Genomic DNA, 25,830 nt, shown 5'->3' with positions numbered 1-25,830 from the left:
TTAGAATCTGTGCCTCTGACTGTCGGGAGCCCCACGGTGGGGCATGGCCTGGTCCCTATGACGCTCAGGACTGCTGCCTGGGGGCGCGTGACCCACCTCTGGCCAACACGAAGCCGGAGTCAGTTTTTCTGGTTACCTGCACACGTGCTCTGGTGTTGGACACGCCGTTTTTCTGTGTCCTCCTTCCTGATTCGTACAAGCCCTGTTGTTTGACTAGTGCCAAGTAGTATTTTGGAATGTCCCCTCTATCTTCAAGGCATGGGGCTCAGTCCTCCCTGGAGGGTCTCTGTTTCTTGTTACTGCCTTAATTTCCCAGGTGTGTCTCCTTTCTGACCACTGTGTGAACTGTCTAGTGTGCTGTAGGATTTTATCGGGTAGTAAAATTCTGTCCTTGTTTTGTCATTTTGGTAGAATGGGGGCACCCCCAGGACCCTCTGAGTTAATTACTACATAAGGGTCCCCTTTGCTGACCGCGGCTCTGCTGCCTCCTGGGGGGCCTGGGGCGGGGGCAGATTCACCTTCCACAGGTGCAGGGACAACTCAGCCACCCCTCTCTCTCTCTTTCAGTTTATTATTGGACCGTTAATGGACGCCCTTTCAGAGAGCTCTCTGTATAGCAGGTAAACATCTGTCGCCTCGCAGTCATGCAGGACTATGTATTGATATATAAATTTGACGTTATGAAGCATGACCAGATTGTTTAACATGTTTGGTACGTAATCTGTATTGCCTTGTGGAAAAGCAGCTTTTCCCCCTAAATCTTGCAGTGCTTTCTGTATTCTTGCCTTCCGTTATTTATATCATGTGTTCCTTCTTTCTTGTTCCCTGTAGTTCCCTGAACTCTTCCATTCCTGGGCTTTTGAGAGCCATATCATATGGCTCACTCTCTTCTGCTACTCATGCTTTCTGCCCCTCTGGAAATCGTGGTGACTTTGACTAACTAACACTTCGAACCTTTTTTTTTTTCTTTTTCTTTTAACTTTTTACTTAGTTTCATGCCTGTAGAAAAGTTCTGGGAATAATATAAAGAATTCTCATTTATCTTTCATCCTTATTCTTTGCTCTGTCTGCTGACCAGACTTAGCCATCTAGAGTTGTCCATCCTCCATCCATCCATCCACCCACCCACTCACTCATTCACCTGTCCATTCATCCATCCATCTATTCACTCACCTGTCCTTCCATCCATTTACCTGTCCATCCATCCATCCATCCCTCCCCCCGACCCACCCACCTACCTGTTCATCTGTCTATTCATCCACCCATTTATTTGTCCATCTGTCTGTCCGTCCATCCATCCATCCATCCATCCATCCATCCATCCATCCATCCATCCATCCAGCTGTCTATCCGTCCATCCATCTGTCCATCCTAAAAACCATGGATTCATTCCACTGTATCCAATTTGAGTCCAGTGCTGCAGGGTCATTTGTGACCCTTTTCCTTTCCACCTTTGACAGTGACTGCCACACTTTGTAAGATGTCCACTTGTTTGCCACTTCTGCCTTTTGAGAAAGTTAGCTGTGAGAAGTATTTGTCAGTGTTGTGCCTTGGCTTTGTTTTTTGAAGAACTATCTATGTCTTAAAATTCCCCCTGCTTTTGAATTGTGTTGTCCTTCTAACTTCGACTAACTGAGTTCAGAGCTCTTGGTCTTCGGCATGCCTCTCAACAGAAGATCCCCATGCCAGTTTCCTTAGGTCATCAATGTCAGTGCCATGTTATGCTAAGTTTTAATGTCTGTTTAATAAGTATTGAAAGAACATGGCGGTGTTTGGTATGCCAGTGATTTTTAGTCTTTGCCCAAGTGTTTGCCGAGGGTGGTGCTCTGGGCTGAGGATAGCTGGGGAGCAGGAGCGCCAGCAAGGGGGTCTCGGCTGCCGGGAGTTGACACAGCCCCAGCCTTCCAGTGGTGCAGTTAGGTAGAGTCCTGGCAGCAGCTCAGAGCAGGACCTTGACTTCAGCAGATGCTGGCAATTCAGTGCTCTTGCAAAAGTCATCTGTCACCCATCTGTATCTCTGCTGTGAATGTTCTTTTATTTCAGGCCTAAGGATTTAATTCATTGAATTACATGTTGGAAACAATAAAATACGGTTTAAAGTTGCCATGTTAGGCTGCTGCTTTTCAAGATGCCATTTAGTGAGATGCACACAGGCCAAAGTGCAGGCTGTCGTGGGGGGCCCGCTCACCTTCCCATGAGGCCTTGCTGTCTCTGTGACCAGGAACAGCCTCAGAGTCCTGATGAATACAGGGCAGGTTCAGAAAAAGCAGGTTTTCTTATCCCATTGGTGCAGAAGGACTCTGGGGCTGGAGTCCGTGCAGGCTGGTTCACACTCACTCACCTGTAAGTGGATTTTAAATATGTTTTTCTCCCCTCTTTGTCTGTAGGTCCCCAGGCCAGCTGGTAGGAAGTGGTTCTCCACTGGGATTAAAGTTACAGAAGTTTTTAGTCACTTATGTTTCTCTTCTTCCAGAAGAAATAAAGAGTATGTGTCAGAAAAGAGGTTTTTCAATTTTTAAACTTTATCAATTTCTTGACATTATCAGCTTGCTGGCGTGAGCCCTGCTGTGACTGGTCATCGGTGCTCTCCAGGATGTGCCCCATGTCATGGTCACTAGGGTCTGTTGTGAGCAGGCGGGTGCTCTGCCTTGGCGGATGTGGCGCTGGGGTGCTGGCATGAGCAGCCTGGGCGAGGTTGGGGTGCTGCGCCTGGTGGTCTTCTGTGACCTTTGCTCTTCAGCTATGGAACCAAGAAAGACCCTGTTTTAAGGAAAAGTTGTAAACAGAATATCCATTGTGGCCGTTGTCCTTTTGTAGACATTGGCTTAGAAAGATAAGAAGAATTCATGAGTTTTACAGGGGACCCTGTGCCCTAGAAGCCACCCACCACGCAGATTGGGGGTTTACTTTTCTTTGGAGGAAGTGAGCTGTAGCAGGCGCGGGTCGTCCCTGGCCGAGCGGCAGGGTGCTCTGCCTTCAAGTCCTCCTCAGTCCCACTCTGACCTAGAAGGTGACCCAGGCTGTGGCATGCTTTTGTGCATTTTGTTGTTAATCTGCAAATCAGCTGACCAGATGACCCTTGGTAATACCAGTTCAGAAGTCTGGAGGAGGGGAACGTGTTCTGTCTCTGTCATCGCTGTAGTTTACAGAAAGCCAGTTCCACCTGCTGTTTTAAAACCATCAGTTGATGGAGGGGACAGTTTGCCATTGGAACCATTCTTTAGTTGTAGTGGCTCCAGCTGCCCGTGTGGCCACACCCCCATGGCACCAGGTAGGACAGGCTTGGTAAGTGCGTGGGAGGAGCGTGAGGTGGCAGCTCACCATCCCCTGGCTTCACGAGCCAGGGTTGGCCAGACCTCAAGGTTCGTTGAGCTTGTCAGCGTGCACAGAAGAGAGCTGAAATCTTTAGTCTTTGTTCTTGCTGGTTTTTTTTCAGTCACAGTTTGTGTATATAATTTTTTGATGGTTACTTTAGAAGATATGAAATACATATAACCCCCCGTAAAACACTTCTGAGCTTTCTTAAAAGTCATTCTGCAGAGCTGGTCTGAGAAAATGGCAGGTACTGTCACTAACTGCATGGCCCTAGGGCCTTGGCCAACCCAGGTCAGTCCGGAGGAGGAAGAAGCACCATCCCTGTGTCTTGGGACAGGTGTTGGGGCCCAGGTAGCAGGACAGGCCCGCGAGGAAGGCGCGCTACTGACGGCGCCTTCAGCAGCCTCCAGCCGTGCTCCCTTACCGTCTCCAGCAGCTTCTGACGGCTGAGGCTGGACCTTGCAGTTTTTTGACAAAGGCGCAGCTGCGTGGCTCTCAGAGTGGACTGCAGATGCGCTGGGCGTCTGGCCCTACTGGATGAGAATGGAAAGGAACCAGCGCTGGCTTGTTGATTTGGTTGGTTTTTCAGCAGCAGCCCATTGGGGTTCGCGTTTCCTGTGCTGCACATGCCCTTTCAAGGGCTCAGTCCAGGTGGTCAGCTATTCTCGCACTCGCACAGCTGGTGCCCCTGACTCCAGAGCGTCCCCATCGGCCCCAGCGTTGATGTCCCCGAGCAGGCCCTCGCTCCCTCCGCAGCTGCTGGCTGCTGCGAGCCCAGTCTGCTATTCCTTGGCTGGACCCGTGCGGCCGGGCCCTCGCCCCTCCCTGGGCCCGGCCTCTGAGGTGCACTCAGGGGCAGCGGCTGCGGCCTTCCTGCCGTGGCCGGTCGCGCCCACCGTGTGGGCAGCCGCTTGTGTTGTTTCCGCCGACCTGTGGTGAACAGGGCCGTGTGACGGACGTGCCTGCGGGTGTTCTCATGTGAACAGGGACTCGGTCCTCTCGGGCTGTCTGGAGATGGAATTGCGGGTCACAGGGCGCATCTCTGGTGTCCTGGGGAAGCCCAGCTGTGCCTGGGCTGCTCCATTGGCATGCCCGCCGGCGACGTGCGTGGGCTCCAGACCCCGCACCCTCCCCGCGCCTGCCACGTCCCTAGAGCTTGCTTCCCTCATGGCTTGGGGCGCTGAGCGTCTCCTGCATGCTCGTCGGCAGAGGTGCCATTTAACCCTCCTCCTTGCAGGCGGTTTTCTGCTGAAGTTCCTCCAGAAGATGACTAGCAGGCACTGGTGCGCTGTGCCCGTTCTGTTTCTCTCCAGGGCTCTCGCCAGTGTCCCACCCTGCCAGGCTCTGGGCGTGGAGGGGCTGCTGGCCCTCAGGTAGGTGACCCTGTGCTCCTCGGCCTTCCTCTCCACCTTCAGTCTGAGGCGGTGATGTTGCGTGCGTGCAGTTAGCTTTTTCTGTTTCATGAATTAGAATCTTAAACGGGTACGTGGCACGTGCTCTGGGACTGACCATTTTAAGCCAGCAAGTTTTTTTTTTTGGTAAGTAGAAAACCAAAGATAAAATATCAGTGGAGAATATTGAGTACAATGTATTTCAAGCTATGAAATTCATACTTTAAGCATCTTCATTTGTCATCTTATTTTTAGAAGAGATTTCTTTCACACAAAATTGAACTCTAATGGAAAACAGTGGCTTTGAGGTTCTTCTGACCTTGTCCTTCCTCATTAGCACTGTAGAGTTTTATCAGTGGCGCCTGATGCTCAGCATCGTCTCTGGAGTAGGCAAGGGCGTGGTCTTGTTTTAGGTGGCAGGCGTGGGGGGCCGGCCCGTGCGTCCAGGCAGCAGGCAAGGGGGGTTTGCCCCGTGTCCAGGCGGCAGGCGTGGGGGCTGCCTGTGTCCAGGCGGCAGGTGCGGAGGGGCTGTCCTGTTTGGTGCAGGGATGTTCTCCGGCGCACCATGGTCACGCACCAGATCCTGCTGCGGGGTGCGGCACAGTGCTACCTGCTTCAGACGGCCCTGCGCCTGGTGGATGCGGTGAGTGAGCTGTGTTCCCTGTGGTCTTCTCAGGAGTGGGGGGAGGACGAGTAGCAGCCTGGCCAGCACCTTCAGCAGACTGCAGGCCGGCTGCCCTAGGGAACTTGCTTTGGTGAATTCACCGGGTCCTGGGTTCACCGGGTCCCAGGCATGGGAGGGACGGGCCTGCGGAGGTGAGTAGCTGATGGTGCGCTCCCTTTACCTGGTCACTTGGCCGTCATCCCATCAGTTGCAAATATTAAACTGCACTCTTGACACTTCCTGCCTAGGAGAAAGTGTCGCTCTCCGAAGTCTCTGCGTTCCTGGCGTCTCTAAGGCAGGAGGAGGCCCTGGGTCGAGGAACCGCGCTGTGGTCGGAGGTGAGATTGCACTGGAGTCTTCCACGCTGTATAGAAGTTCACCCTCTGACTGAATTCGTTCCTAACCGATGGCGAGAGGTGGCAGGGTGGCTCTGTGGCCTGCCAGCAGGGCCTCTGAGGCCCGTGCGTGGGCCTGCAGTGGACTGGGCTGGTGCTGCGGGAGGGCACTGCAGCTCTGGGCTCCTGGCGGGGCAGGAGAGGCCTTGGGCCACATCAGGCTCCACGTGGTCGGGGCCGGGGACCCTGTCACCCGCTTCCTGTCAGGCCGTGGCGCTTTCCCCCAGCCCACTGCCCAGTGTGGGAGACTGTCTGCTCCCCTGCAAGGCCAGACCCCTGGGAAGCTGCCCCCGGAGAGGACCAGTCCTCACCGCTCTGGCCTGGAGGCCCTGCTCTGACCTTGAGCACCTCAGTGTCCGTGGGACTCTGCAGCTCGGCCACTGCCACCTCCTTTTTTTTTTAGGGACTTATTCACATTGGTTCATTGACTTTAGCTCTTGCTTATTATGTACTTGCTTGAGTGCTCGTCTGTGTCCTCTCTGGGCAGCACATCTTTGAGGGCAGAAGCTGTACTTTTAAAACATGTTTCTTCATTGCCTAAGGCACCACAGAGGAGGGGTGACTTGCCTTTGCGGGCCATCGCGACCATCATGGGTGGAGAGCAGCGAGGGCCCTCTGCCGGGTGGTCGTTTGATTCAGGCACAAGATGGCGAGTCTGACGGGACGAGGCCAGGGAGGTGCAGGAGGGCCACACGGGGCCTCTGAGCACTTGATTCCTTCTCTCAACCATCACACCTAATCACGTGGAATTTGAGAAACATAGAACCATGTGGATAAAAGAAAAACCACCTGAAATGTTTTCTGTCAAACTAAGTCCATATATCTCGGTTTGGTCCTTGATTTTTCCCTGTGAACATATGTATACGTGTTCTCTTGCTTTCAGCTTAAGCATGTATTTTTAAAGAAAGAGTATCAATGTGTTATTACAGAAGATTTTCCTATGGTGATTAAGATCATGCTGCTTTGAGTTTATTTCTTGTTTTCACATACCTGGAATTTTAGCTTGTTGCTAATGACCTAAGTTGTGGTATTTAGGAATTCAGTTGATTGGATTTAACGGACTCTCCGCTGGGCTCTGCTGCGGTTTCTGCCTTCGCGGTGCAATGGTGTCACGTCCTGCAGTCTTTCACTCCTCTGCCCCTTAGGGGGCTGAGGGCATGGACTGACCTGGCCGGATCTCAGCATCTCAAGGTTCTTGCTGGACAGAGGGGTCCGGGGGTGGAGGCGTGTGTCCCCCACGGCCCGGAGCTCTAGCTGGGGAGATGAACGCGGAACCTGCTGCTGTCCTCTTTCTCTGACCCCCCGTGTTCTGGACACCCTCGTGCGTTTTCCGTATGTCCTGGGTGGATGATCTGTTACCGTCCTTTCTGTGTTTTCTTTTCGGGGTTTTAGGGGTGCATTTTTCTTTTCTGCTTGATTTTTAAATGCTTTTTTTTAATACTAATTGTATTGATAAGTTATTTATGTTGTGACTAGTTTTTCTAACTAGTTTTTAAAATGCTCAGCTTTGCTTGCCTGAACAGTTCATGAATCTCCATGGTTTGAAGATCAAAACTAAGTGGGGGCTCGCTCTTCTGCCCTGCCTGTGCCCTGCCTGTGGTAGCTTCTGAGGCAGACGCTGCGGTTCCATCCTTCACTTAATTAAAAGTGGCCCTTGTGAGTCTTCAGCACGCAGGGGCCTTTCTCACGCAGTGCGTAGCATGGTGTCCTGGGTCCTTGGCTCTCTTCTTCCTGCTTCCCTGGTGGCTGGACTGCTATGTGGACTGGTCTTGCTTTTATCGAGAACGCCACCTGGGGAAGCCTGTTGACCTGTGCAGCTCTGCCTGCAGGACAGGCTCCTGGGTGGGGGATTGCTGGTAGAGGTGAGGTACGGGCGCAGTTCTGGGGGTGCTGCCAAGGTCCCCCACGGCTGAGCACCGCTCTCGTACCGCAGGTGGAGTGGCTGAAGGCAGCCTGCGTGTGTTCTCGCTCACCGCTGGGGCTGGGAGTGCAGTCAGTGTCGTGGGCTGGAATCAAGGCTCTCGGGGAGAACGTGTCCTCACCCCAGCTTCTGGAGCTGCGCCTCTTGGCAGTGGCCTTCCTGCCTCTCCCAGCCCAGAGCCCCGCGCTCGGGTCGCTTCGTCTCCCCATCCCCGCCCTGCCTGGCTTCAGGAGAGACAGGTGGTTCTGTCGGGCCCACTCAGGTGTCCAGGCTCCTTCTCAGAATTCTCCACCAAGGAATGTGCCAAGACCCTTTCCCCAAAGGCGAGGTTCACAGGGACGCGGGCCTGCATGTCTTTGGGGTCCTCTGCCTGGCCCGCTGCAGGCTGCTTGGGTTTCGTGTTGGGAGCTTGACCCTTCTCCAGCCCAGCGTGTGAGGAAGGTCGACTTCCTGCTGCCGAGGTTGGACACTTCTTCATCTGCTTTGTTCTTCACTCTTTACTAAGGAAAACTTTAAAGCTCTTAAAGAGCATAACAACTCAAGTGTCCCTCACCCAGCCTCTGCTGTCCCCCAGGGCAGTCTCTCCTTTCTCTTATTTTGAGTTAAATCCTATCAGATTTTATTTCATCTGTAAATATTGTAGTGTGTGCTGCTAAAAGATAAGGCCTAAAAAGTAGACCCTGTCACACCTAAAACATGTGACAATTGTTTCTTTATTTCAAATAACCAGTGTTTTTAAAATTTGTCTCTGTCCTTGGGTCGGATGTTCAATGGGGTTGGTTCACGTGGCCACGCTGGCCTTGCCATTCAGCCTCACCTCAAGCCCTGAGAGATGGAGCTGGCTGTTTGTGGATTGAGACCTGTGAAACCAGGAACCCCAAATAAACTTTTCCTCCCCTAAAATTGTTTTGGTCAGATCTTTCAGTCACAGCAGTGAAAAACTGATTAAAACATTTAGGTTCACATTTAAATTCACATCAGTTAATTTTCAAATTCACAATTACATCTGATCAGAGATTAATTGTGAAATCCTGTGACTTTTATTTTTGCTGTGCTTCTAAGAAATGTAATGGAGTGGGACTGTGAGGGTTTCTCTTTTAAATCAGTATTTTTAACGACATACACATGGTAGAATAAGCTTGTGAGAAGTGTAGGAACTTTACAACTTCCATTTCAACTTCTGCATTCTTTCAAAAATAAAAGTTCTTTTTTCATACAGGAAGCTGGAAGGAGCTCTAATTCACGGTTGTAATTGTTTGACACGATGCCCTGTTTTGCATACAGTCTCAAGAACGCTTCATTGGCACGTGCACATCATGTTGGGCACTTGCAGTGTGGGTGGCCCAGAAGCTGTGCCTTGCCGGGCTGTGTCTGCACCCTTGCGAGGAGCGCCACAGCAGCACGGGCATGCAGACCCGGCAGTCCTGCGCCGCCTGGGACCCTCCAGCCCCCGGGAGCGTAGTGACTTCAGCCCAGTGTCCTGTGGGAGGAAGGAGCTGGCTTAGAGACACCCTCAGGCTTTGTTCAGCAGGCTTTTAAAACAAGCTGTCCCTCCGTTTCCCGTCCAGCTCTGCGACTGGCTGCGTGGGAACGAGAGGTACTTCAGGCAGCCTGCCCACGGCTCCCAGGCCCTTCTGGAGGCGTCCTTGACGGCCTACGTGAAGAACCTCGTCCAGGAGTACGTGAAGTCGCCCGCCTGGGAAGGTAAGCGAGGGTGTGCGTGGACCCGGAACCTGACGCTCCCCAGGAGCTCTTCCTGGTTTTCCAGGTTCTTAGGCAGGTGTGCGAGGATCCACGGACGTGGAACCTGCATGTCAGTTAACTCGTGTAATGAAGTAGAGCTACTGTCTCCACGTGCTTTACCTGTTCTGAGGCTTGCGATGTTCATCTATTTTAGCTGTTTAGAAGCTGCTGAGCTGCCAGGGTAGGAATTGAACACAAGTAAACTTCCTTTTTCATTAATAATTTTTTTTTCTTGTGGTGCTGGGGATTGAACCCAGGGCCTTGTGCTTGCGAGGCAAGGACTCTCCCAAGTGAGCCACATCCCCAGCCCCTAACTCTTAATTTTTGCATATGTTAATTTTCTTTTTCAGGTATTTTTTATTGGTGCATTGTAGCTGTATGCAGTGTGGGATCCATTGTCACACATTCTCGCTTGCACACAATGTCATGTGGCCCTCCCGGTATTCCTTTTCCCGCCCCCTCCCTGTCCTCTGAGCTACTGATCGCCCTTCCAGTTCGATAAGCTCCCCACCTTTCTCTTCCTTTTCCTCTCTAACTTCTGCATGTGAGAGAAACATAAGACCCTTGACTTTCCGAGTTTGACTTATTTTGCTTAACAGGATGCTCTCAAGTTCCTCCATTTTCCTGCAGGTGACATAATTTCATTCTTCTTTATGGCTGAATAAAACTCCATGGTGTGCATATTCCACACTTTTCTCATCCATTCGTCTGTTGCTGGATGCCTAGGCTGGTTCACAGCTTGGCTACTGAATGGATTGATTTATTCCACAGCTGCTGAGTCCTTGTGAGCTACATACAGACGTGTTTTAGATTCTAATCAAAGTACGCGGAGGTGGATTGACGTTTCTTGTTTTCAGAGTATCACATTTAGCATGCACTGATTACAAGAAACAGTTTTAGAGAAAACTTTTTTGAAAGGATGGTGTTGTTAATTTTTTCTTTTTATCACATACTTAGCAAAGACCAGGGTTTAGTTTGTGTGTTTGCGGGTTGGGGATCAAGGCCAGGGTGTCCCAGGAGCTAGGGAAGTACTCTACCACAGAGCTGCATCCCCGCCACTGGAGGCCAGTTTTGCAAAGATCCCTTCTTTGGGGACAGTATGAGGGAAGAATTCTTAGCAGAGTCAATAATTAGAATTCTTTTTACATTTCTAATGCTTCTTCTTCCTTAAAGTCATTAGCGGTAATTTGGTAAAATTGCGTCTTTGAATTTAAAGTGTCTTAAATTTCCTTTGTCTCCCCCCAGCTCATTTTCATTTGCTGATTTCTCTGCTCTGATCGTGCAATGGGTCTTAAACGATCAGATAGTCATCCTTCCAGCGTGCAGGCGTTTGTCCTGCTTGGAATGCTTCTCTTTTGTGTGATCTCTGTTTGGTAAATGGTCTGTGCTTTTCCTTGAGAGTCGTCAGGCCCGTAGATGTGGGTGGTGGCCTTCCCTCCACCTCTGTCCTGCTTGCTTGTCAGTCCTCTGGCTTCCGCGGGCCTCCTCTTCATTGTTTCTGGGGACATCTTTTCAAAATGCTGAGTTCAGTCTTCAGCGTTTCCTCTCCATCCTTGTGTGCAGTGGCCGTCAGAGGCTTCCATTAAGGACAGAGTCCTCTGCTGGCTCCTGGGTGTCCAGGTCTTCCTCTCCTGTAGGGCCACATGGGCGTGCTGTTACCTGGAATGGGCAGGCGGGGCCATCGCGGCTCTCCCAGTCTGGAAGTTCTGTTTCCCACTGAGCCGCTCCGCCTCTGCGGGCTGCAGGGTTCTGTGTCCTCGCCTACCCTGTGATGGCTGCTTTCCTCATGTACGCCTGTAGGTTCCCACGTAGGAACCACAGGTCCGCAGAGCGCAGGTCAGCGTGTGGCGTGCTGCATGCGGAGCTTGGATTTTGTTTTCAACGTGGGCCTAGGACACCGAGCCCCCGCGTGCCGTGGCCACTTCTCTGATAGGAGCATGAGAAGGCACGTCGCTTAGCTGCTTTGCTTCTGAAACTCGTCTCTGCAGCGTTTTGCTGGTGTCTTGCAAACCTTGACTTCTGTCCCTCAGCAGGAGAAGGCAGCCTCGTGCCTGATGGACTGGAGGCCCAGCTGACGGCCACGATGGTCCTGCTGGCGGTGGATGTGGAAGGACAGAAGGCCCAGTACAGGTAATGGTTCCTGGTGACCAGAACTCGGGTCAGACGTGTGATGTGTGTTCAGAGTCTTCAGTGACTCGTGTAGAGCTGGTCCCAGAGCATCCCAGCATGGAACCACAGTGCTGGTAATGCACCGAAGAAGTGTTTGAAGTCAGCCTAGGAACTGGGGCTTACGATCCTGTTAAGTTGCTAAGTCAGACACTAAATTTAACATTGTGATAGTAGAGAAGGCAAAAGCCCCTGGTTTTCCAGCAGGATTAGAAGAGTGGGCTGTGGAATGCCAGAGTAAGATTGGGGGGCGTTACTGGATCTGACTCCTTTGTAAGATACATAATTTAAAAAAATGGTAATGAGGGTAAAGCCACCTGGCTTGTGTTCTGATCAGTTCTTCACGGTAATTGCCGTGCTAAGAGCTGCGTCAGGTGGGTTGGTGGTGTCTTCCTGTGGCATGCAGTTCATTTGATTTATACCACATCTCTTCTAGACGGAGCATTAGTGCTAAAGCTGGTTATCAAGGTCGATGTACATATTTAGATTTTCTCTGATTTTTAAACACGTCTGCTCTTCTTGACTGGCTTGTGCTTTGTTTCTGTGTCATGGAAGCAGGCCCTCAAGGTGACTCATGTGAGCAGGTGCAGGTTCCACAGGGCCTGAGGGTGGAGGCCAGGGTCCTGCCCTGTGCTCTCTGCTCTAGCAGATCACCACACTTTCGAAAGTAGAGACCAGGAGATTGGTCTCATGGGTGCTGGGTGCTTGGTCGTCCACAGGAGTGGCCTTGTGTAGCAACCCAGTTCGCTCACCAGCTCGCAGATTACAGGTGGCAGATAACTCCCTGTGCTTTCGGGGTGGTTGACTGGCATGTCTGTTAATGTCCAGTGAAACGCGGAGAACACAGAACGTGCTGAGGATGTTCTTGGATCCCCTGCTGGATGCCCTGATGAAGTTTGGCACCAACGTCTACGTGCCCGTGCCAAGGACTGACAGGGCCCTCCAGCTGCTGCTGAAGTTGTTGCACACGTGCTCGCTGAGAGGCTCCAGAGCCCAGGAGGGTGAGGACAGTGTCTCTGGGCATCCCGCTGTGTGTTGCTGGCCTTCTCTTGGGGGTGCGGGCGTCAGGGACTAGAGCTCAGTGAGTGACAGGCACCGGTCACTCTGCATGCTACAGTGCTGTTGCTTTTTTTAAATAAAATGTATGCTTGCTTAGTGATTTCTAGGCCACTGGAAACAGTCCCTCTGTGCCATCTGTTAAGCAGGGTCCGCTTCCTGTTGCCACCATGCTAGCTGCTGTGGGAAGCAGAGAGCTGAGTCTCCGGGAGCAAGGGGGTGATTCTGGGCTCACTTCTAACTGTGTACCACACTCCTCAGAGAGGACGGGTGGGCAGAGGCACTGAGTCCCTGCATCCCCGTGTCTCCCCTGCAGTGGCCAAGACCTTGTGGGCTTCGGGGATGAGAATGGTGATGGGTGAACCTCAGCTTCCGTCCTTTCTAGCCAATTGCATTTGTAATTTTAGAAAATTTGCTATTTTAAAATTCACTGATATTAAGTTAGAGAATAATATTGATAAGGTCAGACTTTTTTTTTTTTGGTACCAATGAATGACTCGGGCACTGGACCACTGAGCCACATCCCCAGCCCTATTTTCTATTTTACTTAGAGACAGGGTTTCACTGAGTTGCTTAGCACCTTACTTGCTGAGGCTGGCTTTGAACTCGTGATCCTCCTGCCTCCGCCTCCGGAGCCACGGGAGGTATGTGGCACTGTACTGGCTGATAAGGTTAGATTTTAATACATGTTTGTGAAATATTAAATCTAGTTTCAAAATTTTGATATCCTCTGTAATGAGAGCAAAACCAGATGCTGTGAATGCGAGAGTAGCTTGTCAGAATCAGCTCCTTCAGGAAATCAGCCTGCATTCTTGCGGCATGTCCTCAGTTACTGCCATGGGCTCTCGTGCCGGGTGGGGTCGTGTGTGCCTTTGAAAAGTCCTGGCAACCCTCGACACAAAGAGAAGAGCGCAAGGGGTGCTGTGTGCCGCACGGCTCAGTGCTGGCCCTGCGGGCGAGCTGGCCACCGCCCCGGCTCTCTGCCTCCTGGTTTGTCCTTTACTTTTTTTATTTCTGTGCAGTTTGGAAAGGGCCCCCCGCATATGTAGGTGTCCTTCACTATGTCTGTGTTCTTTCAGCCACTTCATCAAGGTAGGATGGAGGTGTTAAAAAGCCACATGACTCCTCGGGTTGGGGAAAGTGCGCCCGGGAAGCCACATCCACCAAGGCCATGGCCATGCCCAGCGCCCAGGCTTCCTCGCCCGCCATTTCTGTCTGACACGCACACGTTGGGCTGGGCCTGGGGCCACTCCATGCTCAGGACCCTTCGCCTCAGGCGTGTTCCTGGCTCTGCGAGGCTTGCTCTCCTGTCTTCTCCAGGTGCCCTGCCTGGTCCTCTGCTGTTGGTGCCCGACACGGCCCAGCCCTGCGGCCACGCGGCGCCTCCCGCTTCCCCCAGCCTCCGTGGTTTCCTTCTCATTTGTCTGCCTGCCTCTTGAGCTGGCTTCCTCGTGAAGAGGGGGCGTTCTCTACAGTGTCTCGGGCAGGTGGGCCAGTGGTGGCGCTCAGTCTTCGTTCCCGAAGACTCGACTGTCCCGCGGGCCTGGTGGCAGTGTCCTTGAGGCTGCTGCTGCCCTGCTGCCCTGGGTCAACCGCTGCTGGGTTCTCTTGGTCTGGGCTTTACAGAAAGGCGTCTCTGGGTCGGATCTCACCTGGCACGTTCTTTCCTGAGCTCTTTTCCATTCAGGTCATCGTATTTGAATTGCATTTCTTACAGAGGCCTTGCGGTCAGGGTGGAATCCTGACAGGCTGTCCTCTAATTGAGGTAGATCGTTTGTATTTCTTCATGTTTTTATGTTTTTGGAGCAGGTTCTCCTGTGCTGCCCAGATTGGCCCCTGGCTGCTGGGCCCACGTGATCTCTTGCCTCAGCCTCCCAAGGAGCTGCCCCTGGGCGGGCTGCCATTTGCTTTGGGATCACTCGTGTATCAGGGTTGAGGTCCGTCATCTTACATTTTCTGGTCTATTTACCCCACCTTTTTACTCTTTCCTTTCTTCTAGCTTCTTCTGAGCAGTGTGAACCTTATGGTGTTTCAGATTCCGTTTTGGTTTCCCAGACTGTGGTGTTTCGGGCTGAGCGTTCAGCATTTTTGGTGCTTACTGTAGAATCACGACATACGTGCTGGGCTTCCTGCGGTCTGTTAGGGTCACACTCATCACTCAAGTGGACGCAGGCGCTTCCCCGATTTCGGCCCCGCCACCCCTGCCTTACCGGCCTATGTCTCCCTTGGTTCAGAGCCCTCTCGGACAACCTCACGGTCTTCACTCTCAGACCTTTTAAAGAACTGGAGAGAGAAGAGTCTGCCCGTGCCGGTGCTTGCAGGCCCCTTTGCACCCCTCATTCTTGATGTCCACTGTCCCTGTGGTGTCGACTCCCTCTTGTTTGAAAACTTCCTCTAGCGTTTCTTTGGGAACTTGTTTGATGGCGGTGAACAGTAACCCTGGGTTGTCTCTGTTCCAGCCTCCTGTCTGAAGGGTACTTGTGCTGGATGTGAAGTGCGGGTCTGACAGATCTTACCTTCAGCAGGCGCCACTGTCCTGCTGCTGGCCTCGGCCCCGGGTGACTCAGCTCTCCCCGGCTCTCTCCCTGTTCGTCCTGACTAGCACCCTGCAGCCCCTGCTGCTGCTGCTTTCCTGCTGCTCCTGCATCTGGTTCCAACCACGCGTGAGCAGGAGTGGTCGGGGCTCCCTGCGTGCAGGGTCACTTCTTCCTGGATCACGTGCTGCCCCGAGGGTGCGCGAGCATTTTCCCCAGGCCCTTGACTGCGTTCAGTGCTCAGGGGTGTGTCCCTGGCCATCCTGCCCGGGCCGGCCCTCCCTGGTGATCGTGAGGCTCAGCACAGTCGTCCCCGTGGCAGGAATGACAGGGCACCACAGGCAGGCCTGAGGAGGGTCACCCTGTGCCGGCAGTCGCACAGCATTCCTGGTGTTCTGCTCCAAGGGCTCGCTTCTGCCACTGCAGCCACATGCTCTTCCCCTGCAGACGAGGTGTCCGCGCTCCTCCAGAACCTCGTCCTGTCCACCTCAGGGAGTGTGTCCGAGTTCATTCTCCGGAGGCTCACCACGAACGAGCTCCGCTCCGTAAGTAACTCGCCTTTTCCTGCTTCCGTGCTTCTTACCGGCGGTCATTGCACTAACCTGAAAAGACGACTCGCTTAATGTGACAGTTTCTCAAGAAGCAGCAGAAGCAGACGTGGAGTTCCCAGTTCCCCGGCGGTATTGGCTGTGACCTGGCAGGTTACTAGCTCCTCGAAGCCGCAGTTTCCTCACCTGACAGGTGGGGACAGTGCAGGGCCTACCTCCCAGGGTTGGAAAGCTTTAGGAGGCGTGGCATGTGTGAGGGTCTTTGCACACCAGTGCACACCTGGCTGCCATGACTAGAGGTTCTGGTTGTGACCAGGCTATTGTTGGTGGTTCCGAGTGGCAGGGAGGTCTGGGAACGGAGGGTCATCCTTGGGGGACGCTGGCTTGGCTTTTCTCGCCTGTACTCCACAGAGTTGGTTCTTCCCAGGACATCTAAAAATAGTCAGTGAAGTTTTCCCCTTTCAGGAATACTCTGAAAAGTAACAGATTTTACAGAAATGTCTGTTAATTTTTGTTGTTGTTTGAAACCTGTTGGGACAAATGTTGAAGTAGATTACGTCATTTGAAGAAGATGGTCAGGAGGTGATACCTGTACTTGCTCAGAGGACTTTTATTTCAAATCAGCGATTTCCAGTGTGAACAAGTGTGAGAATGTGGACAGACGGCTTGGTGTGAAGGCCGGAGGGTGTGGGACCGCGAGCCAGGGGCTTGGAGGGGCTGTGATCCTCCAGCCCAATTCTCACCAAGCAACTGTCCACAGCAGGCCCACGTCTGCGTGTCCGAGGGACGTGGCGAGGCAGTGACTTTAGTTAAGTTCTGCACCAACATCATTTTACCATCTTCAGTATCATTTTTGCCTTTTTGTCTCTGGACATTTCCCAACATACACAAAGGCCCATCATGGCCTCCATGTACCCATCGCATAATCTAAGTGGTTCCTAAAAATAGCTTGAGGAAGGAAGGCTGCATGCTATTTTATCTTTCACACACAGAGATCTTAAGTGAGCTCTGTCTCTGATAGTCCAAAGTATTTTGAAATTCACTCTTTGACGACTTAGGTGTCACGCTGCCCTGTGAGGTACATTGCCAGGAGCTCAGAGCTCAGTTAACTCCCTGCCGTCCCCTCTCCCTGACTTGGCCCCATGCTGCCTTGTGTCTGCTGACCTCATGACAGAACGAGGTCATGAGGTGGCCCAAGAAGGCCACCGTGGGAGGGTGGCCACCTCTGTGCTGGCACATGTACCCTGTGTGGAGGAGGACCAGGCCAGCAGGCGGAGCGCAGGACTGTCCCCTGGACACACCCACCTGTGCCTGGAGGCCTCTCCTGCCCTCCCCTGCCCACAGTGCTAGACTGCCTGGGGCTCCTGCATGGCCAGTCTTTCTCCTCCAGTCACAGCCTCCAGCCCCTCCTGCCGTGACCCCTGGTTTCCCAGGCCCTCTAGTGCCACACCTTCCAGCACCTGTGAGCCGGTCTGCTCTGGCTTATGATCTCCGCGTGTCGGTCACAGCTCTTGCAGAAGTGCTCTGGTACTCCCCTGTCCTAACCCTAGCAGATAGGTCCTGTGTGTTGTCCTGGTCCTCGGCCACGTGGGGTGCTGCTGGCCGCCTCCAGGCTGCTGCCCATCCTCAGTGACCGTAGTCCTGCCCCCGACTCCCCGGGCTCTGGGCACCAGCTCCCTTTCTTGGTGGGATGTTCGTTCTTGACTGCGTGGCCTCTGGACCTGGAGCTCTCCAGAGCTGGCCCTTCTCTTCCCACCCGCTGCGGCGGCCCGGAGGCCACGCTGTCTCACCCTGCTGCCCTTCTGAGCCACCCCGCCCCCATTTAGCAGCTCAGGTCGAGGTTCTCGCTTGTGCCTGTCAGAGCCGATCCTGTCACTGCCCTCGGGAGGGCTCCAGGCCCCTTCCCAGAGGAAGCACCGCCTTCCTGCCGTCCCCAGCCCCGGCTCCTGTGTCCCTCTCCTCTGTCCTTCACTGTAGCACGTGGCCTTCACGCTGCTCTCTGGCACCTGGCAAAGCATTGGATTAATGGGTGACTCTGCCTTGGAGGCTTCCCGTGGTACAGGGAGAATAATGGCGAAGGCCACCGTTTTCCCTCACTTAACTGTTTTAAAACTGTGTGGTGGACAGATGTGCTGTCCCCACTTTGTAGATGAGGAATCTGAGCCTGAAGAGGTCAATTAACTGGCCCCCGGCCCCAAAGCGAGTGCATGAGCTTGGTTTTCTTATTTTGGAAGTAGCACAGCAGTCCTGGGAGGGCGGCTTGGGGGCACGTGGTATCGCGGTTGATGTGGGGGGGACAGACCCCCTGGCTGAAGTGTGCTGAGTGTGCTCTGTGCAGTCCGGCGGTGTGAGCCGGGGCTGGGAGGCTGCAGCGAGACCCATGCTGTCTTGCTGGTGCTGTCCCACACGCAGTGCGTCACCTGTGCCCCAGCACGTTTGAATTTCGTCCTAGGTTGCGGATCTGGATCGTTGCCACTTGTACCTCCTGGTCTTGACTGAGCTCATACATCTCCAGTTGAAGCAGGGGTGGAAAACGGGCGCCCCCGTCTACAGGGTTGTTTCTCTCTTGAAGAACGCATCTATTCGGCACCTTCAAGAGACTGACAGTGGACAGGTAATCTCTTGGACTCAAGGTCCAAGGAACGCTGGGAATGCACGTTCTGTTGTCATGCAATGCTTCGAGGGCATAGAAGTATTTGCTGAGACCTAGAGTCAAGATAGTGCCTGCAGGTAACATTACCATCGAAGGCAAGTCCTATTCCAGAGTAGCGGAGCGGCTGCCCCGGCAAGCAGTTGGCATGGGCTGTGGCCACACAGAGCTCACCATGCCGGCTAAGCCTGAGGTGCTGCAGGCCAGGGCTGAGGGGAGCCAGGGCATGCCAGCCTGCCCACTGACAGCCCAGCCAGGCCCATGCAGACAGCTCTGCATAGTGGTCCAGCTCCCAGCCCTTGAGCACCCAGGTCTGCTGACCTCGGCCTCCTGCTTCCTGCAGGCCCCCACCCCTTGGTCAGAGGTTCCCGACTCCTGAGCCCGCTGTTTGGTCACATCTTGATTTTCTCTGGGCTTGTGGCTCAGGCTGTCTTAGTCCTGCCTCTCGTGTTCATGTGCGGAGCCCTGGGTGTTTCGCATGGAGTAACCAGTTATGTGGCACTTAACAGAGCCCTGTAGAGTTGAATCTGTCCTCATCCCCGATCCACAGGTGGGAAACTCAGGCCTGGCCTGTCCTCACTGGTGCTGCTGATAGCACTGGCTCTGGCCAAGCGAGTCCTGGCCCTGGCTCTGCTGTGCACACACCTGAGCAAGGCAATGGCTTGTGACCTGTGTCCGCATGTAGTAAAAGGAGCCTGCGTTCTGGGAGCATGTGCAGACACAGCGGGCAGGAGGGTTGAGGCGTGCCAGCACTGTGGTGTGCTGCTGCCACTGAGGAGGCCCCGGTCTCCTCCTCGGAGGTGCCGACTTCGCCTGGCCTGTCTGCAGAGCAGTGGTCCAGTGGGGTGGTGGGTGTTGGGTTTCATTTCCCTGACGTCCAGCAGCCTGGCAGCGGAGACCCTCACTGGGGGCTTGCCTCTGTGTCCTCGCAGGAGCCGACTCTTGCTCGTCAGATCCAGAGAGTGGCCAGCATGGCCACGTTGGCCAGGGTGTGTGAGGCAGTCGACCTGCAGCCTGCCCTGTGGCAGGAGCCCCTCGACCCAGCACCCCTGGAAAGGCTCCTTTCCACTCTTCCACTGAACCAGATGCTGCAGAGGCCCTGTGCCGACGACCCGGAGAGCAGCAGGTGGGTCTGGGCCCCTCATGGAAGTGACGAGAGTGCCCACAGAGTCAAGGCGCTGTGGAGCCGGGCAGGGAGGGGCTTCCTCGGGGTGCCCGTGTGCCATCACGAGTTCACCTGTTGGTTTCTGCATTTAGTTCCCAGAAATTGTGTAAAGTTGTGAAAGTATCTACTTTCGTGTGGTTGGAAGATAGGGTCGTGAGGTCGCCTTGTGTTTCAGAAGGGTGTCTGGTAACTTGCATTTGTCTTAGTTTTCTGTTCCTACGATAAGATAACCTAGACTGGGAAATGGGCGGACCTCACTTTGGCTCATGGCTCTGGAGACTGGAAAGCCTAAGCATGGCATGAGCACCTGCTGGGCCCGCGCCGCTGTGCTGCGTGCAGAGGCCACATGAGCACAGAGATACGTGGACCAGAGAACACGAGGGCAGCCTCACTGTGGGGACCCATGAGGTCCCCAGTCCAGTGCCTCGTCCAGCCCCCAGCCCTGGGCAGCACTGGCACACTCACGGCCCTGAGGGGACCCCCGCCCCACCTCCTGCCGAGCTCCACGTGCGTTTTGCTGGGGACAGAGCCCGGGCGTTCCCCTCCGTAGGGCAGCGCACTGCATGTGGAAGACGTGGAGGCTGGGCGCGTGGGTGGTGACTGGGTGCTTTCAGTTTTTTTGAGGAGTCGTCATCCTGCCCAGGATGGGGGAGGATAGTGGCCCAGTACGTCCATGATCAGTGGGTCTGCCTGTCCTTCCTGCTGAGGAGGTGCCACCCCCTTGTACCAGCCACAGAGGGAGATCAGCTGGAGCCCGCGCCGCCCACGGTGTGGACGCCGGCGCTGATTTTGCGCGCTGCGCTGGACGCCCTCTCCATTCTGCCCTCCGACCAGGTGTCACCTGTGTTCTGCTGCATGAAGATTCTGGTCCCCCAGGTGAGGGCGTGGCCTGGAGTGGCGGGGGTGGATACGGTCGGTTTCGAGGTTCAATGCTCAGTCGCCCCATCTCCCTCCCGCAGCTGCTGACCTCCTCCGAGTTGCTCTGCGTGGAGTCCTTCGACGTGGCCTGGAGAGTCCTGACCTCCTTGAGCAACACCCAGCAGACCTTCTGGCCTAACTTGAGAGCTTTCGTTCAGTTCGTTTTCGATGACGCTGTTCTCGCCACCGCTGCAAAAGCTAAGGGCCAGGCGTATTTCAGGATAAAAGAGGTGACTTTCTCCTTCCGATGTGCGTGACCTGGGCGCAGGAGGGCGGGAGGCCTGTGTGTGCTGCGCGTTGGACTCGTGGTAACGTGCTCAGCCGGCACGTGCTCCTGGGCCCGCGGGCGGTCAGTGAGGAAAGCGGACCTCACTGCCTCACCTGCACGTGTGGCCCACGGTGTGGGAGTCCTGGATTAGCTGGCCACTTGGGAACTGGGGAGTCTGTCTGAAAACCTGGGTGTCCCTTCTTAAGACACTGTGACCCGGTGGCACTCATTCCTGCAGGACAGCTGGCGCTTGGCGTTGGGCAGGGCTGCCCGCGCTTCCTCGTCTCCCCTGGAGACGGGTGGCAGACGCCAGGCCGCCCATCTGCCCTGGTGCTGGGAGTTCCTTAGAGAAATGTCTGGCTGGGTGTGATTCACCAGGAGGCCTGGCCTCTGAGGGCCTGGGTTCCATCCCAGAGCCAAGAATCGAGGAAGGCTCCATCCTGGAGGTCACTCCAGCCCCACCACAGACTCCGCAGCCGCAGCTCAGCCAGCAGTACTTTTAAAATAGAGAAAATCTGCACGAGTCCTGAGCACAGGTGTTGACTTGTCGTCATGCCTGAACAGCACAGCCGGCCACTGTCTGTGGGGTACTTATGCCGTGTCAGGCACCGTCGGGCATCGTCTGCACCTGTGCAGGTTCCCGAGCACCAAGGATGAGCACAGAGATGGGCAAAGGCTGTGCCGTGCGTACACAGCAGGGCCTGGAGTTCGTCCTGCCTGGTCCAGGCTGCCCGGCCCCAAGCCCCATCTTAGGGGTGGTCTCTGCTGCTCGGGGAGGCAGGCCGGTGGCCAATGGGAAGGGAATCCCACCGCACGCTGAGGTTCTCCCCCGTCCTGCCCCCGGGGCACTTGTTCCCCTGAGTTCCGAATGAGCAGCCCATCGGGAAATTTTATTTCTCTTTATTATTGAGAGATGAAAACGTAACATTCTGGAATTATTGACTATTTTGCAAAGTTATTCTAAAAGTAATGAATTTTAACTTTTTTATACTATTCATGATTCTTTTGAAAGTGTCATTTGAACCCATTCAAGTAACAGTTTATAGCAACACTTGTGTTTTCAAACTAGTCACAGGATAAAATGACCATTTTTCTTCATTTCAGATTATGTACAAGATCATTGAAATGTCTGCCATAAAAACCGGGGTCTTCAACACGCTGACAAGTCACTGCTGCCGGTCGTGGCTGGCGTCTGCTTCCAGGGGTCCCCAGGGCGCTCTCTTGAGTGCCAGGCACTACAGCGACCTCCTCCTGGAGGCCTGCACGTTTGGAACGGTGTTTAGGCGCGATCAGAGGTAAAGTGCCCTTATTGCAGCTTGTCGTGACTTCTCGCTCCTGTGTGGGCAGAAGAGTGTCTTTGCTCTGAGGCTTTTGATCAGAAGACCGTAAAGCATTAGTTACTTTAGCTTTTGGATCTGAGTTTTTTATTTTTAATCTAAACTTGATCTTTCTCAATTTTCTTATGGAAAGACTTATGCAGGATGTACAGACCTTCATAGAGAATCTGGGACATGACTGTGCAGCCAACGTCGTCATGGAGAGGTAAGTGTGGTGGCCCTGTGTGTGAGCATGCAGGAGGGACTCCAGAGTCAGTGCCAGTCGGCAGGTATGTGAAGTCGGGATTTGACCAGTGGTGTCTGAACTGTGACATGGTGTGAGCGAGCCTTCGGAGGCGCCATAGAAACTGCTTCCATGGAAGAGCGCTTGCCCAGCACGTGTGAGCTCCCGGGTTCTCTCCCCAGAACCACAAAGAAAAAGGAGAGAAAGAGAAATAAAATAGTTTTCCTTGCTGAGGTATTTTCTTCACAGCTCTTGCTATTCACTAAAATGTAATGAGCTTTTAAAAATGGAACGCAGAATCTAGCCTCAGCGAGCGGGTGGCGTTGCAGGATGTGAAGGCCCTGCCCTCCTCCTTCCTTCAGTCTGAATCCTGTATTCTTCCCATCCTTCTTTTTTTGTTAGTGTATCATTCAATTCAGGTTCACCATTTTAACAAGTCAAAATGTAAGATGCAAGAACTGCACGCTCGCAGAGCAGCCTGGGTGGGGGAAGGCGCCTGCTGTGCGCACAAGAGGTGTGGCCCAGGCACGGCCGGGAGCGTCTGGGCACGGGCTGCAAGGCTTGGATTTCCGGGACAAGACTTTTGTCTGACCTTATACTGACTTCTTTGGGGATTGTAAAACGCCTTTTTTCCCCCAAGTTTTATTTTTTCACACAGCTTTCAAATATCTATGTGCTTACGAAGATGAAAGCACGTACCTTTCCGGGTCTCGAGTCCGGCGTGCAGGGGTGGGTGGGTGGGGTCATCCGGGCACAGGCCTTGCTCTGAGCGTGCTGTGGCCTTAGTCGTCCGCTGCGCTTCCTTCTGTGTACTCTGGTTCAGTGCAGTGACAAAGTGGGACTTCCAGCAGGTTCTCTCCAGGCCTGTTGATTTCTACTCCACAACTGCTTTGCTGTTAAATTAAAATTCATGTTGTAACTTAAAATGAAATGTGACATGGCCACCAATGTCACCTCATTGATCTTTGCACGTCTGGATGCTGAACACACAGGCAGCATCTGCCTGCTGGAGAACATCACCTGCCCTCGGCGACTCAGGACGCTGTGTGCTACTCCAGAGAGCGGAGCGTCCTGTGTCTCCTGCAGGCTCCCCATCGAGTGGTCTGTCCACAGATGAGAAGCTAGCGGCCCTGCGCCCTGCTGCCCGCTGGACGGCCAGGGCCGGGTCCGCTTGGGCTGCATGCTCCTGCCACATGCCCTCGTTCCCTCTGCTGTCCCCTGAGTCAGAAGTGGCCGTGGGCTAGACTAGAAGTCATCCTAGATGACTCTGGGGAGGAGCTGATCTTTGTCATGACATTTTGAGAACTAACAGCTGATGTGTTTTTCTGTTTTCAAAATGGAGTAACATAGTTTATCGTTCTGTATTTTTTAGTACTAAAAGGGAAGACTGTTACGTGAGAATCTGTGCCATCAAATTCTTGTGTCTGTTAGATGGCTCCAACACGTCCCACAAGGCCTTCCTGGAAGACCTTGCCGTCAAGCTGTTGGATAAAGTAAGTATGTTTTATTTCACTGTTTGTTTTTAACAAGGGAAAAGTCCAGCTTGCTCTGTATTTCTGAATATTCTTTACCCAGGGAAAACATGAGCGTGGCCTTCAGTGTTCTTAGCTGAGTGTTGGTGTCATGTCCCGCTCGGGGTCAGTTCCTTAGCCCACTGATGGCCGCTGTGTTTATGGTGCTGCGTGCACACCACATTCTGTGCGGAAGTGGACCTCGGGTGCACGCTGGGGGGCGGCCTGGCATGCAGAGCTGAGGGCTGGGGCCCCCGAGCGCTCCCTGCTTCTCCTCTGGGCTGGCTTGTGGTGTTTGTCTAAGGTTGCTGACAGTTTCCTGTTCAGATGACAGTGATCCTCAGATTCCTTGCGCCTCTGCGTCACTCGTAAGTGAACGCTGACTCTGGGGAAGGGGCTCATCGACGTGGGAGAAGGTGGAAGGCCCAGGCTGCGTGCCAGGCTCTGTGCCCCTGTTCTTCAATGGTGTGTGGACACAGGAGCGGGCTCTGCCTCTGGCCTCCTGGACTTGGGGTGCCTGTGTCACCCACTTCCGTCACCTGTGTTGGAACAGGGATGGGCACCAGGCTCTTGTTTCCTGGAGGCAGCAGATCAGCCTTGCTACCCGAAACCCAGGAAGTGCTTTCTGTATACAAATCCCCTCTGCTGGGGAGGCCGGGAGGTGAGCTGGGAGCGGTGCTTATTGATTTCTGTGGGGTGTGTAGAACGGAAGGGGGGGCAGCGTGTTCTCAGGTGGAACAGCAAGTGTGCCATGTGGCATGGTCGGGTGCAGAAGGGCTCAGCGAAGGCCTCCTGCAGGGCGATGGCCTGCTGAGCTCACGGCAGGAGCACAGGAGCAAGGTCATGTGCAGGGAGGGCCCTTGGAGTCGGCTGCAGGTGCCACCACCACAAGGACATGCAGCAAAATGACGGAATGAGGACCCGAGGAGTGTGTCGGAGGGGGCGTGGGGTTGAGCTGGAGAGGGTGGAGGTGCCTCAGGAGTGTGCGCGGAGGAGGTACCCGCGGTCCCAGGTGGGCGGAGAAAGGGCCTATGGGGAAGGAGGCAGTTGGAGCTGTACCTGCCATACCTGCCTTACCTGCCGTGCTGAGGGGAGCGACCTGGCGGGGCAGGAGGCCTCCGGGACCACCAGGCCTTGTCCTTCCTCAGCCCCTCCGGCCATGCAGTGGCTTTGCAGGTGGAGGACGCTGACGTCCACCTTGAAGATGTTTGCAAAGGCTGAATTTAGGCAGCACAGACCGCGGCCGAGAGCTCCCTGCTGCACTGCCCCGTGTCTGGAGCCTGTGGCGCGTCGCCCTGCCTGCCCCCCATCCTGGCTCCTTGCCGGTCTGCGTGCTGTGTACTCACAGACACCCTGACTCCCTGCACCATGTGCTCGGTCCTTCGCTGCGGCGTCCTGAGTCTGTCCTGGACTTGGTCTCTTCCCGCCTGTGCCCCCGCCTGCTCCGCTTGAAAGGCAGAAAAGTAAACAGAAGCAGGGCACCGGGGCTCGCGGGCTTTAGGAGCCTCGTCCCGTCCTGCTCGCGTCCCCTGCTTTGGAGGCACAGAAGAGCCTCCCACCTGAAGCTGCTGGCCGTTCTGGGTCCCGGCTCCTCCCTGTCCTAACACTGTCCTCCCCGCCCCAGGACGAGCGGGTGTCGCAGGCCCGAGCCCGCTACTACGCCAACTCTCTCCAGCACCGCGTGAAGAACCGGGTCTGGCAGGCGCTGCTGACGCTCTTCCCCAGGTTCGACCAGGTACGGCCGCCGCCCTGTGCTTTTTAACTGAGCGGGTAATCGGGTAATCGGGTAATCCGCTTAAACCCTACACTCCTGCCCAGACCGGAGGCCGCCGAGTTCGGGTGAGAGGTCTGGTGAGGAGGCGCTGTGGAGCCCGCCCGAGGCTGTCTGCGCGGCCTGGCCTGTGCCGCTGCCTCACGCTTCCACGTAGCGTTTCAGGGTTGAGCGTCACTTGGTCACCTCTGCCATTCGGGGCCTCCCTCTGCCTCCGCCCTCCCACAGCCCCGCCATCCGGGGCCAGGGAAGCG

The 25,830-nt window shown here is 54.4% G+C and overlaps 1 protein-coding gene across 1 annotated transcript in view; it reads left to right on the top strand.

The window, feature by feature from the left end:
• TARBP1 (tRNA guanosine 2 -O-methyltransferase TARBP1) overlaps nt 1-25,830 on the top strand; it is a 48,448-nt gene that overhangs the window by 8,360 nt on the left and 14,258 nt on the right. The window contains 17 exon segments of the mRNA XM_079106874.1: nt 568-620; nt 2,388-2,485; nt 4,553-4,688; nt 5,253-5,349; nt 5,619-5,708; nt 9,255-9,390; nt 11,460-11,559; nt 12,424-12,596; nt 15,633-15,730; nt 18,186-18,347; nt 19,316-19,509; nt 20,163-20,424; nt 20,508-20,696; nt 21,839-22,029; nt 22,205-22,276; nt 23,667-23,787; nt 25,430-25,540. Of these exon segments, the coding sequence (XP_078963000.1) occupies nt 568-620; nt 2,388-2,485; nt 4,553-4,688; nt 5,253-5,349; nt 5,619-5,708; nt 9,255-9,390; nt 11,460-11,559; nt 12,424-12,596; nt 15,633-15,730; nt 18,186-18,347; nt 19,316-19,509; nt 20,163-20,424; nt 20,508-20,696; nt 21,839-22,029; nt 22,205-22,276; nt 23,667-23,787; nt 25,430-25,540 (2,283 nt within the window).

Source organism: Sciurus vulgaris (assembly GCF_902686455.1).
Source record: "Sciurus vulgaris genome assembly, chromosome: 12".
Classification (NCBI taxonomy): Eukaryota; Metazoa; Chordata; class Mammalia; order Rodentia; family Sciuridae; genus Sciurus; species Sciurus vulgaris.
This window is presented reverse-complemented; position numbering and strand designations above follow the sequence as displayed.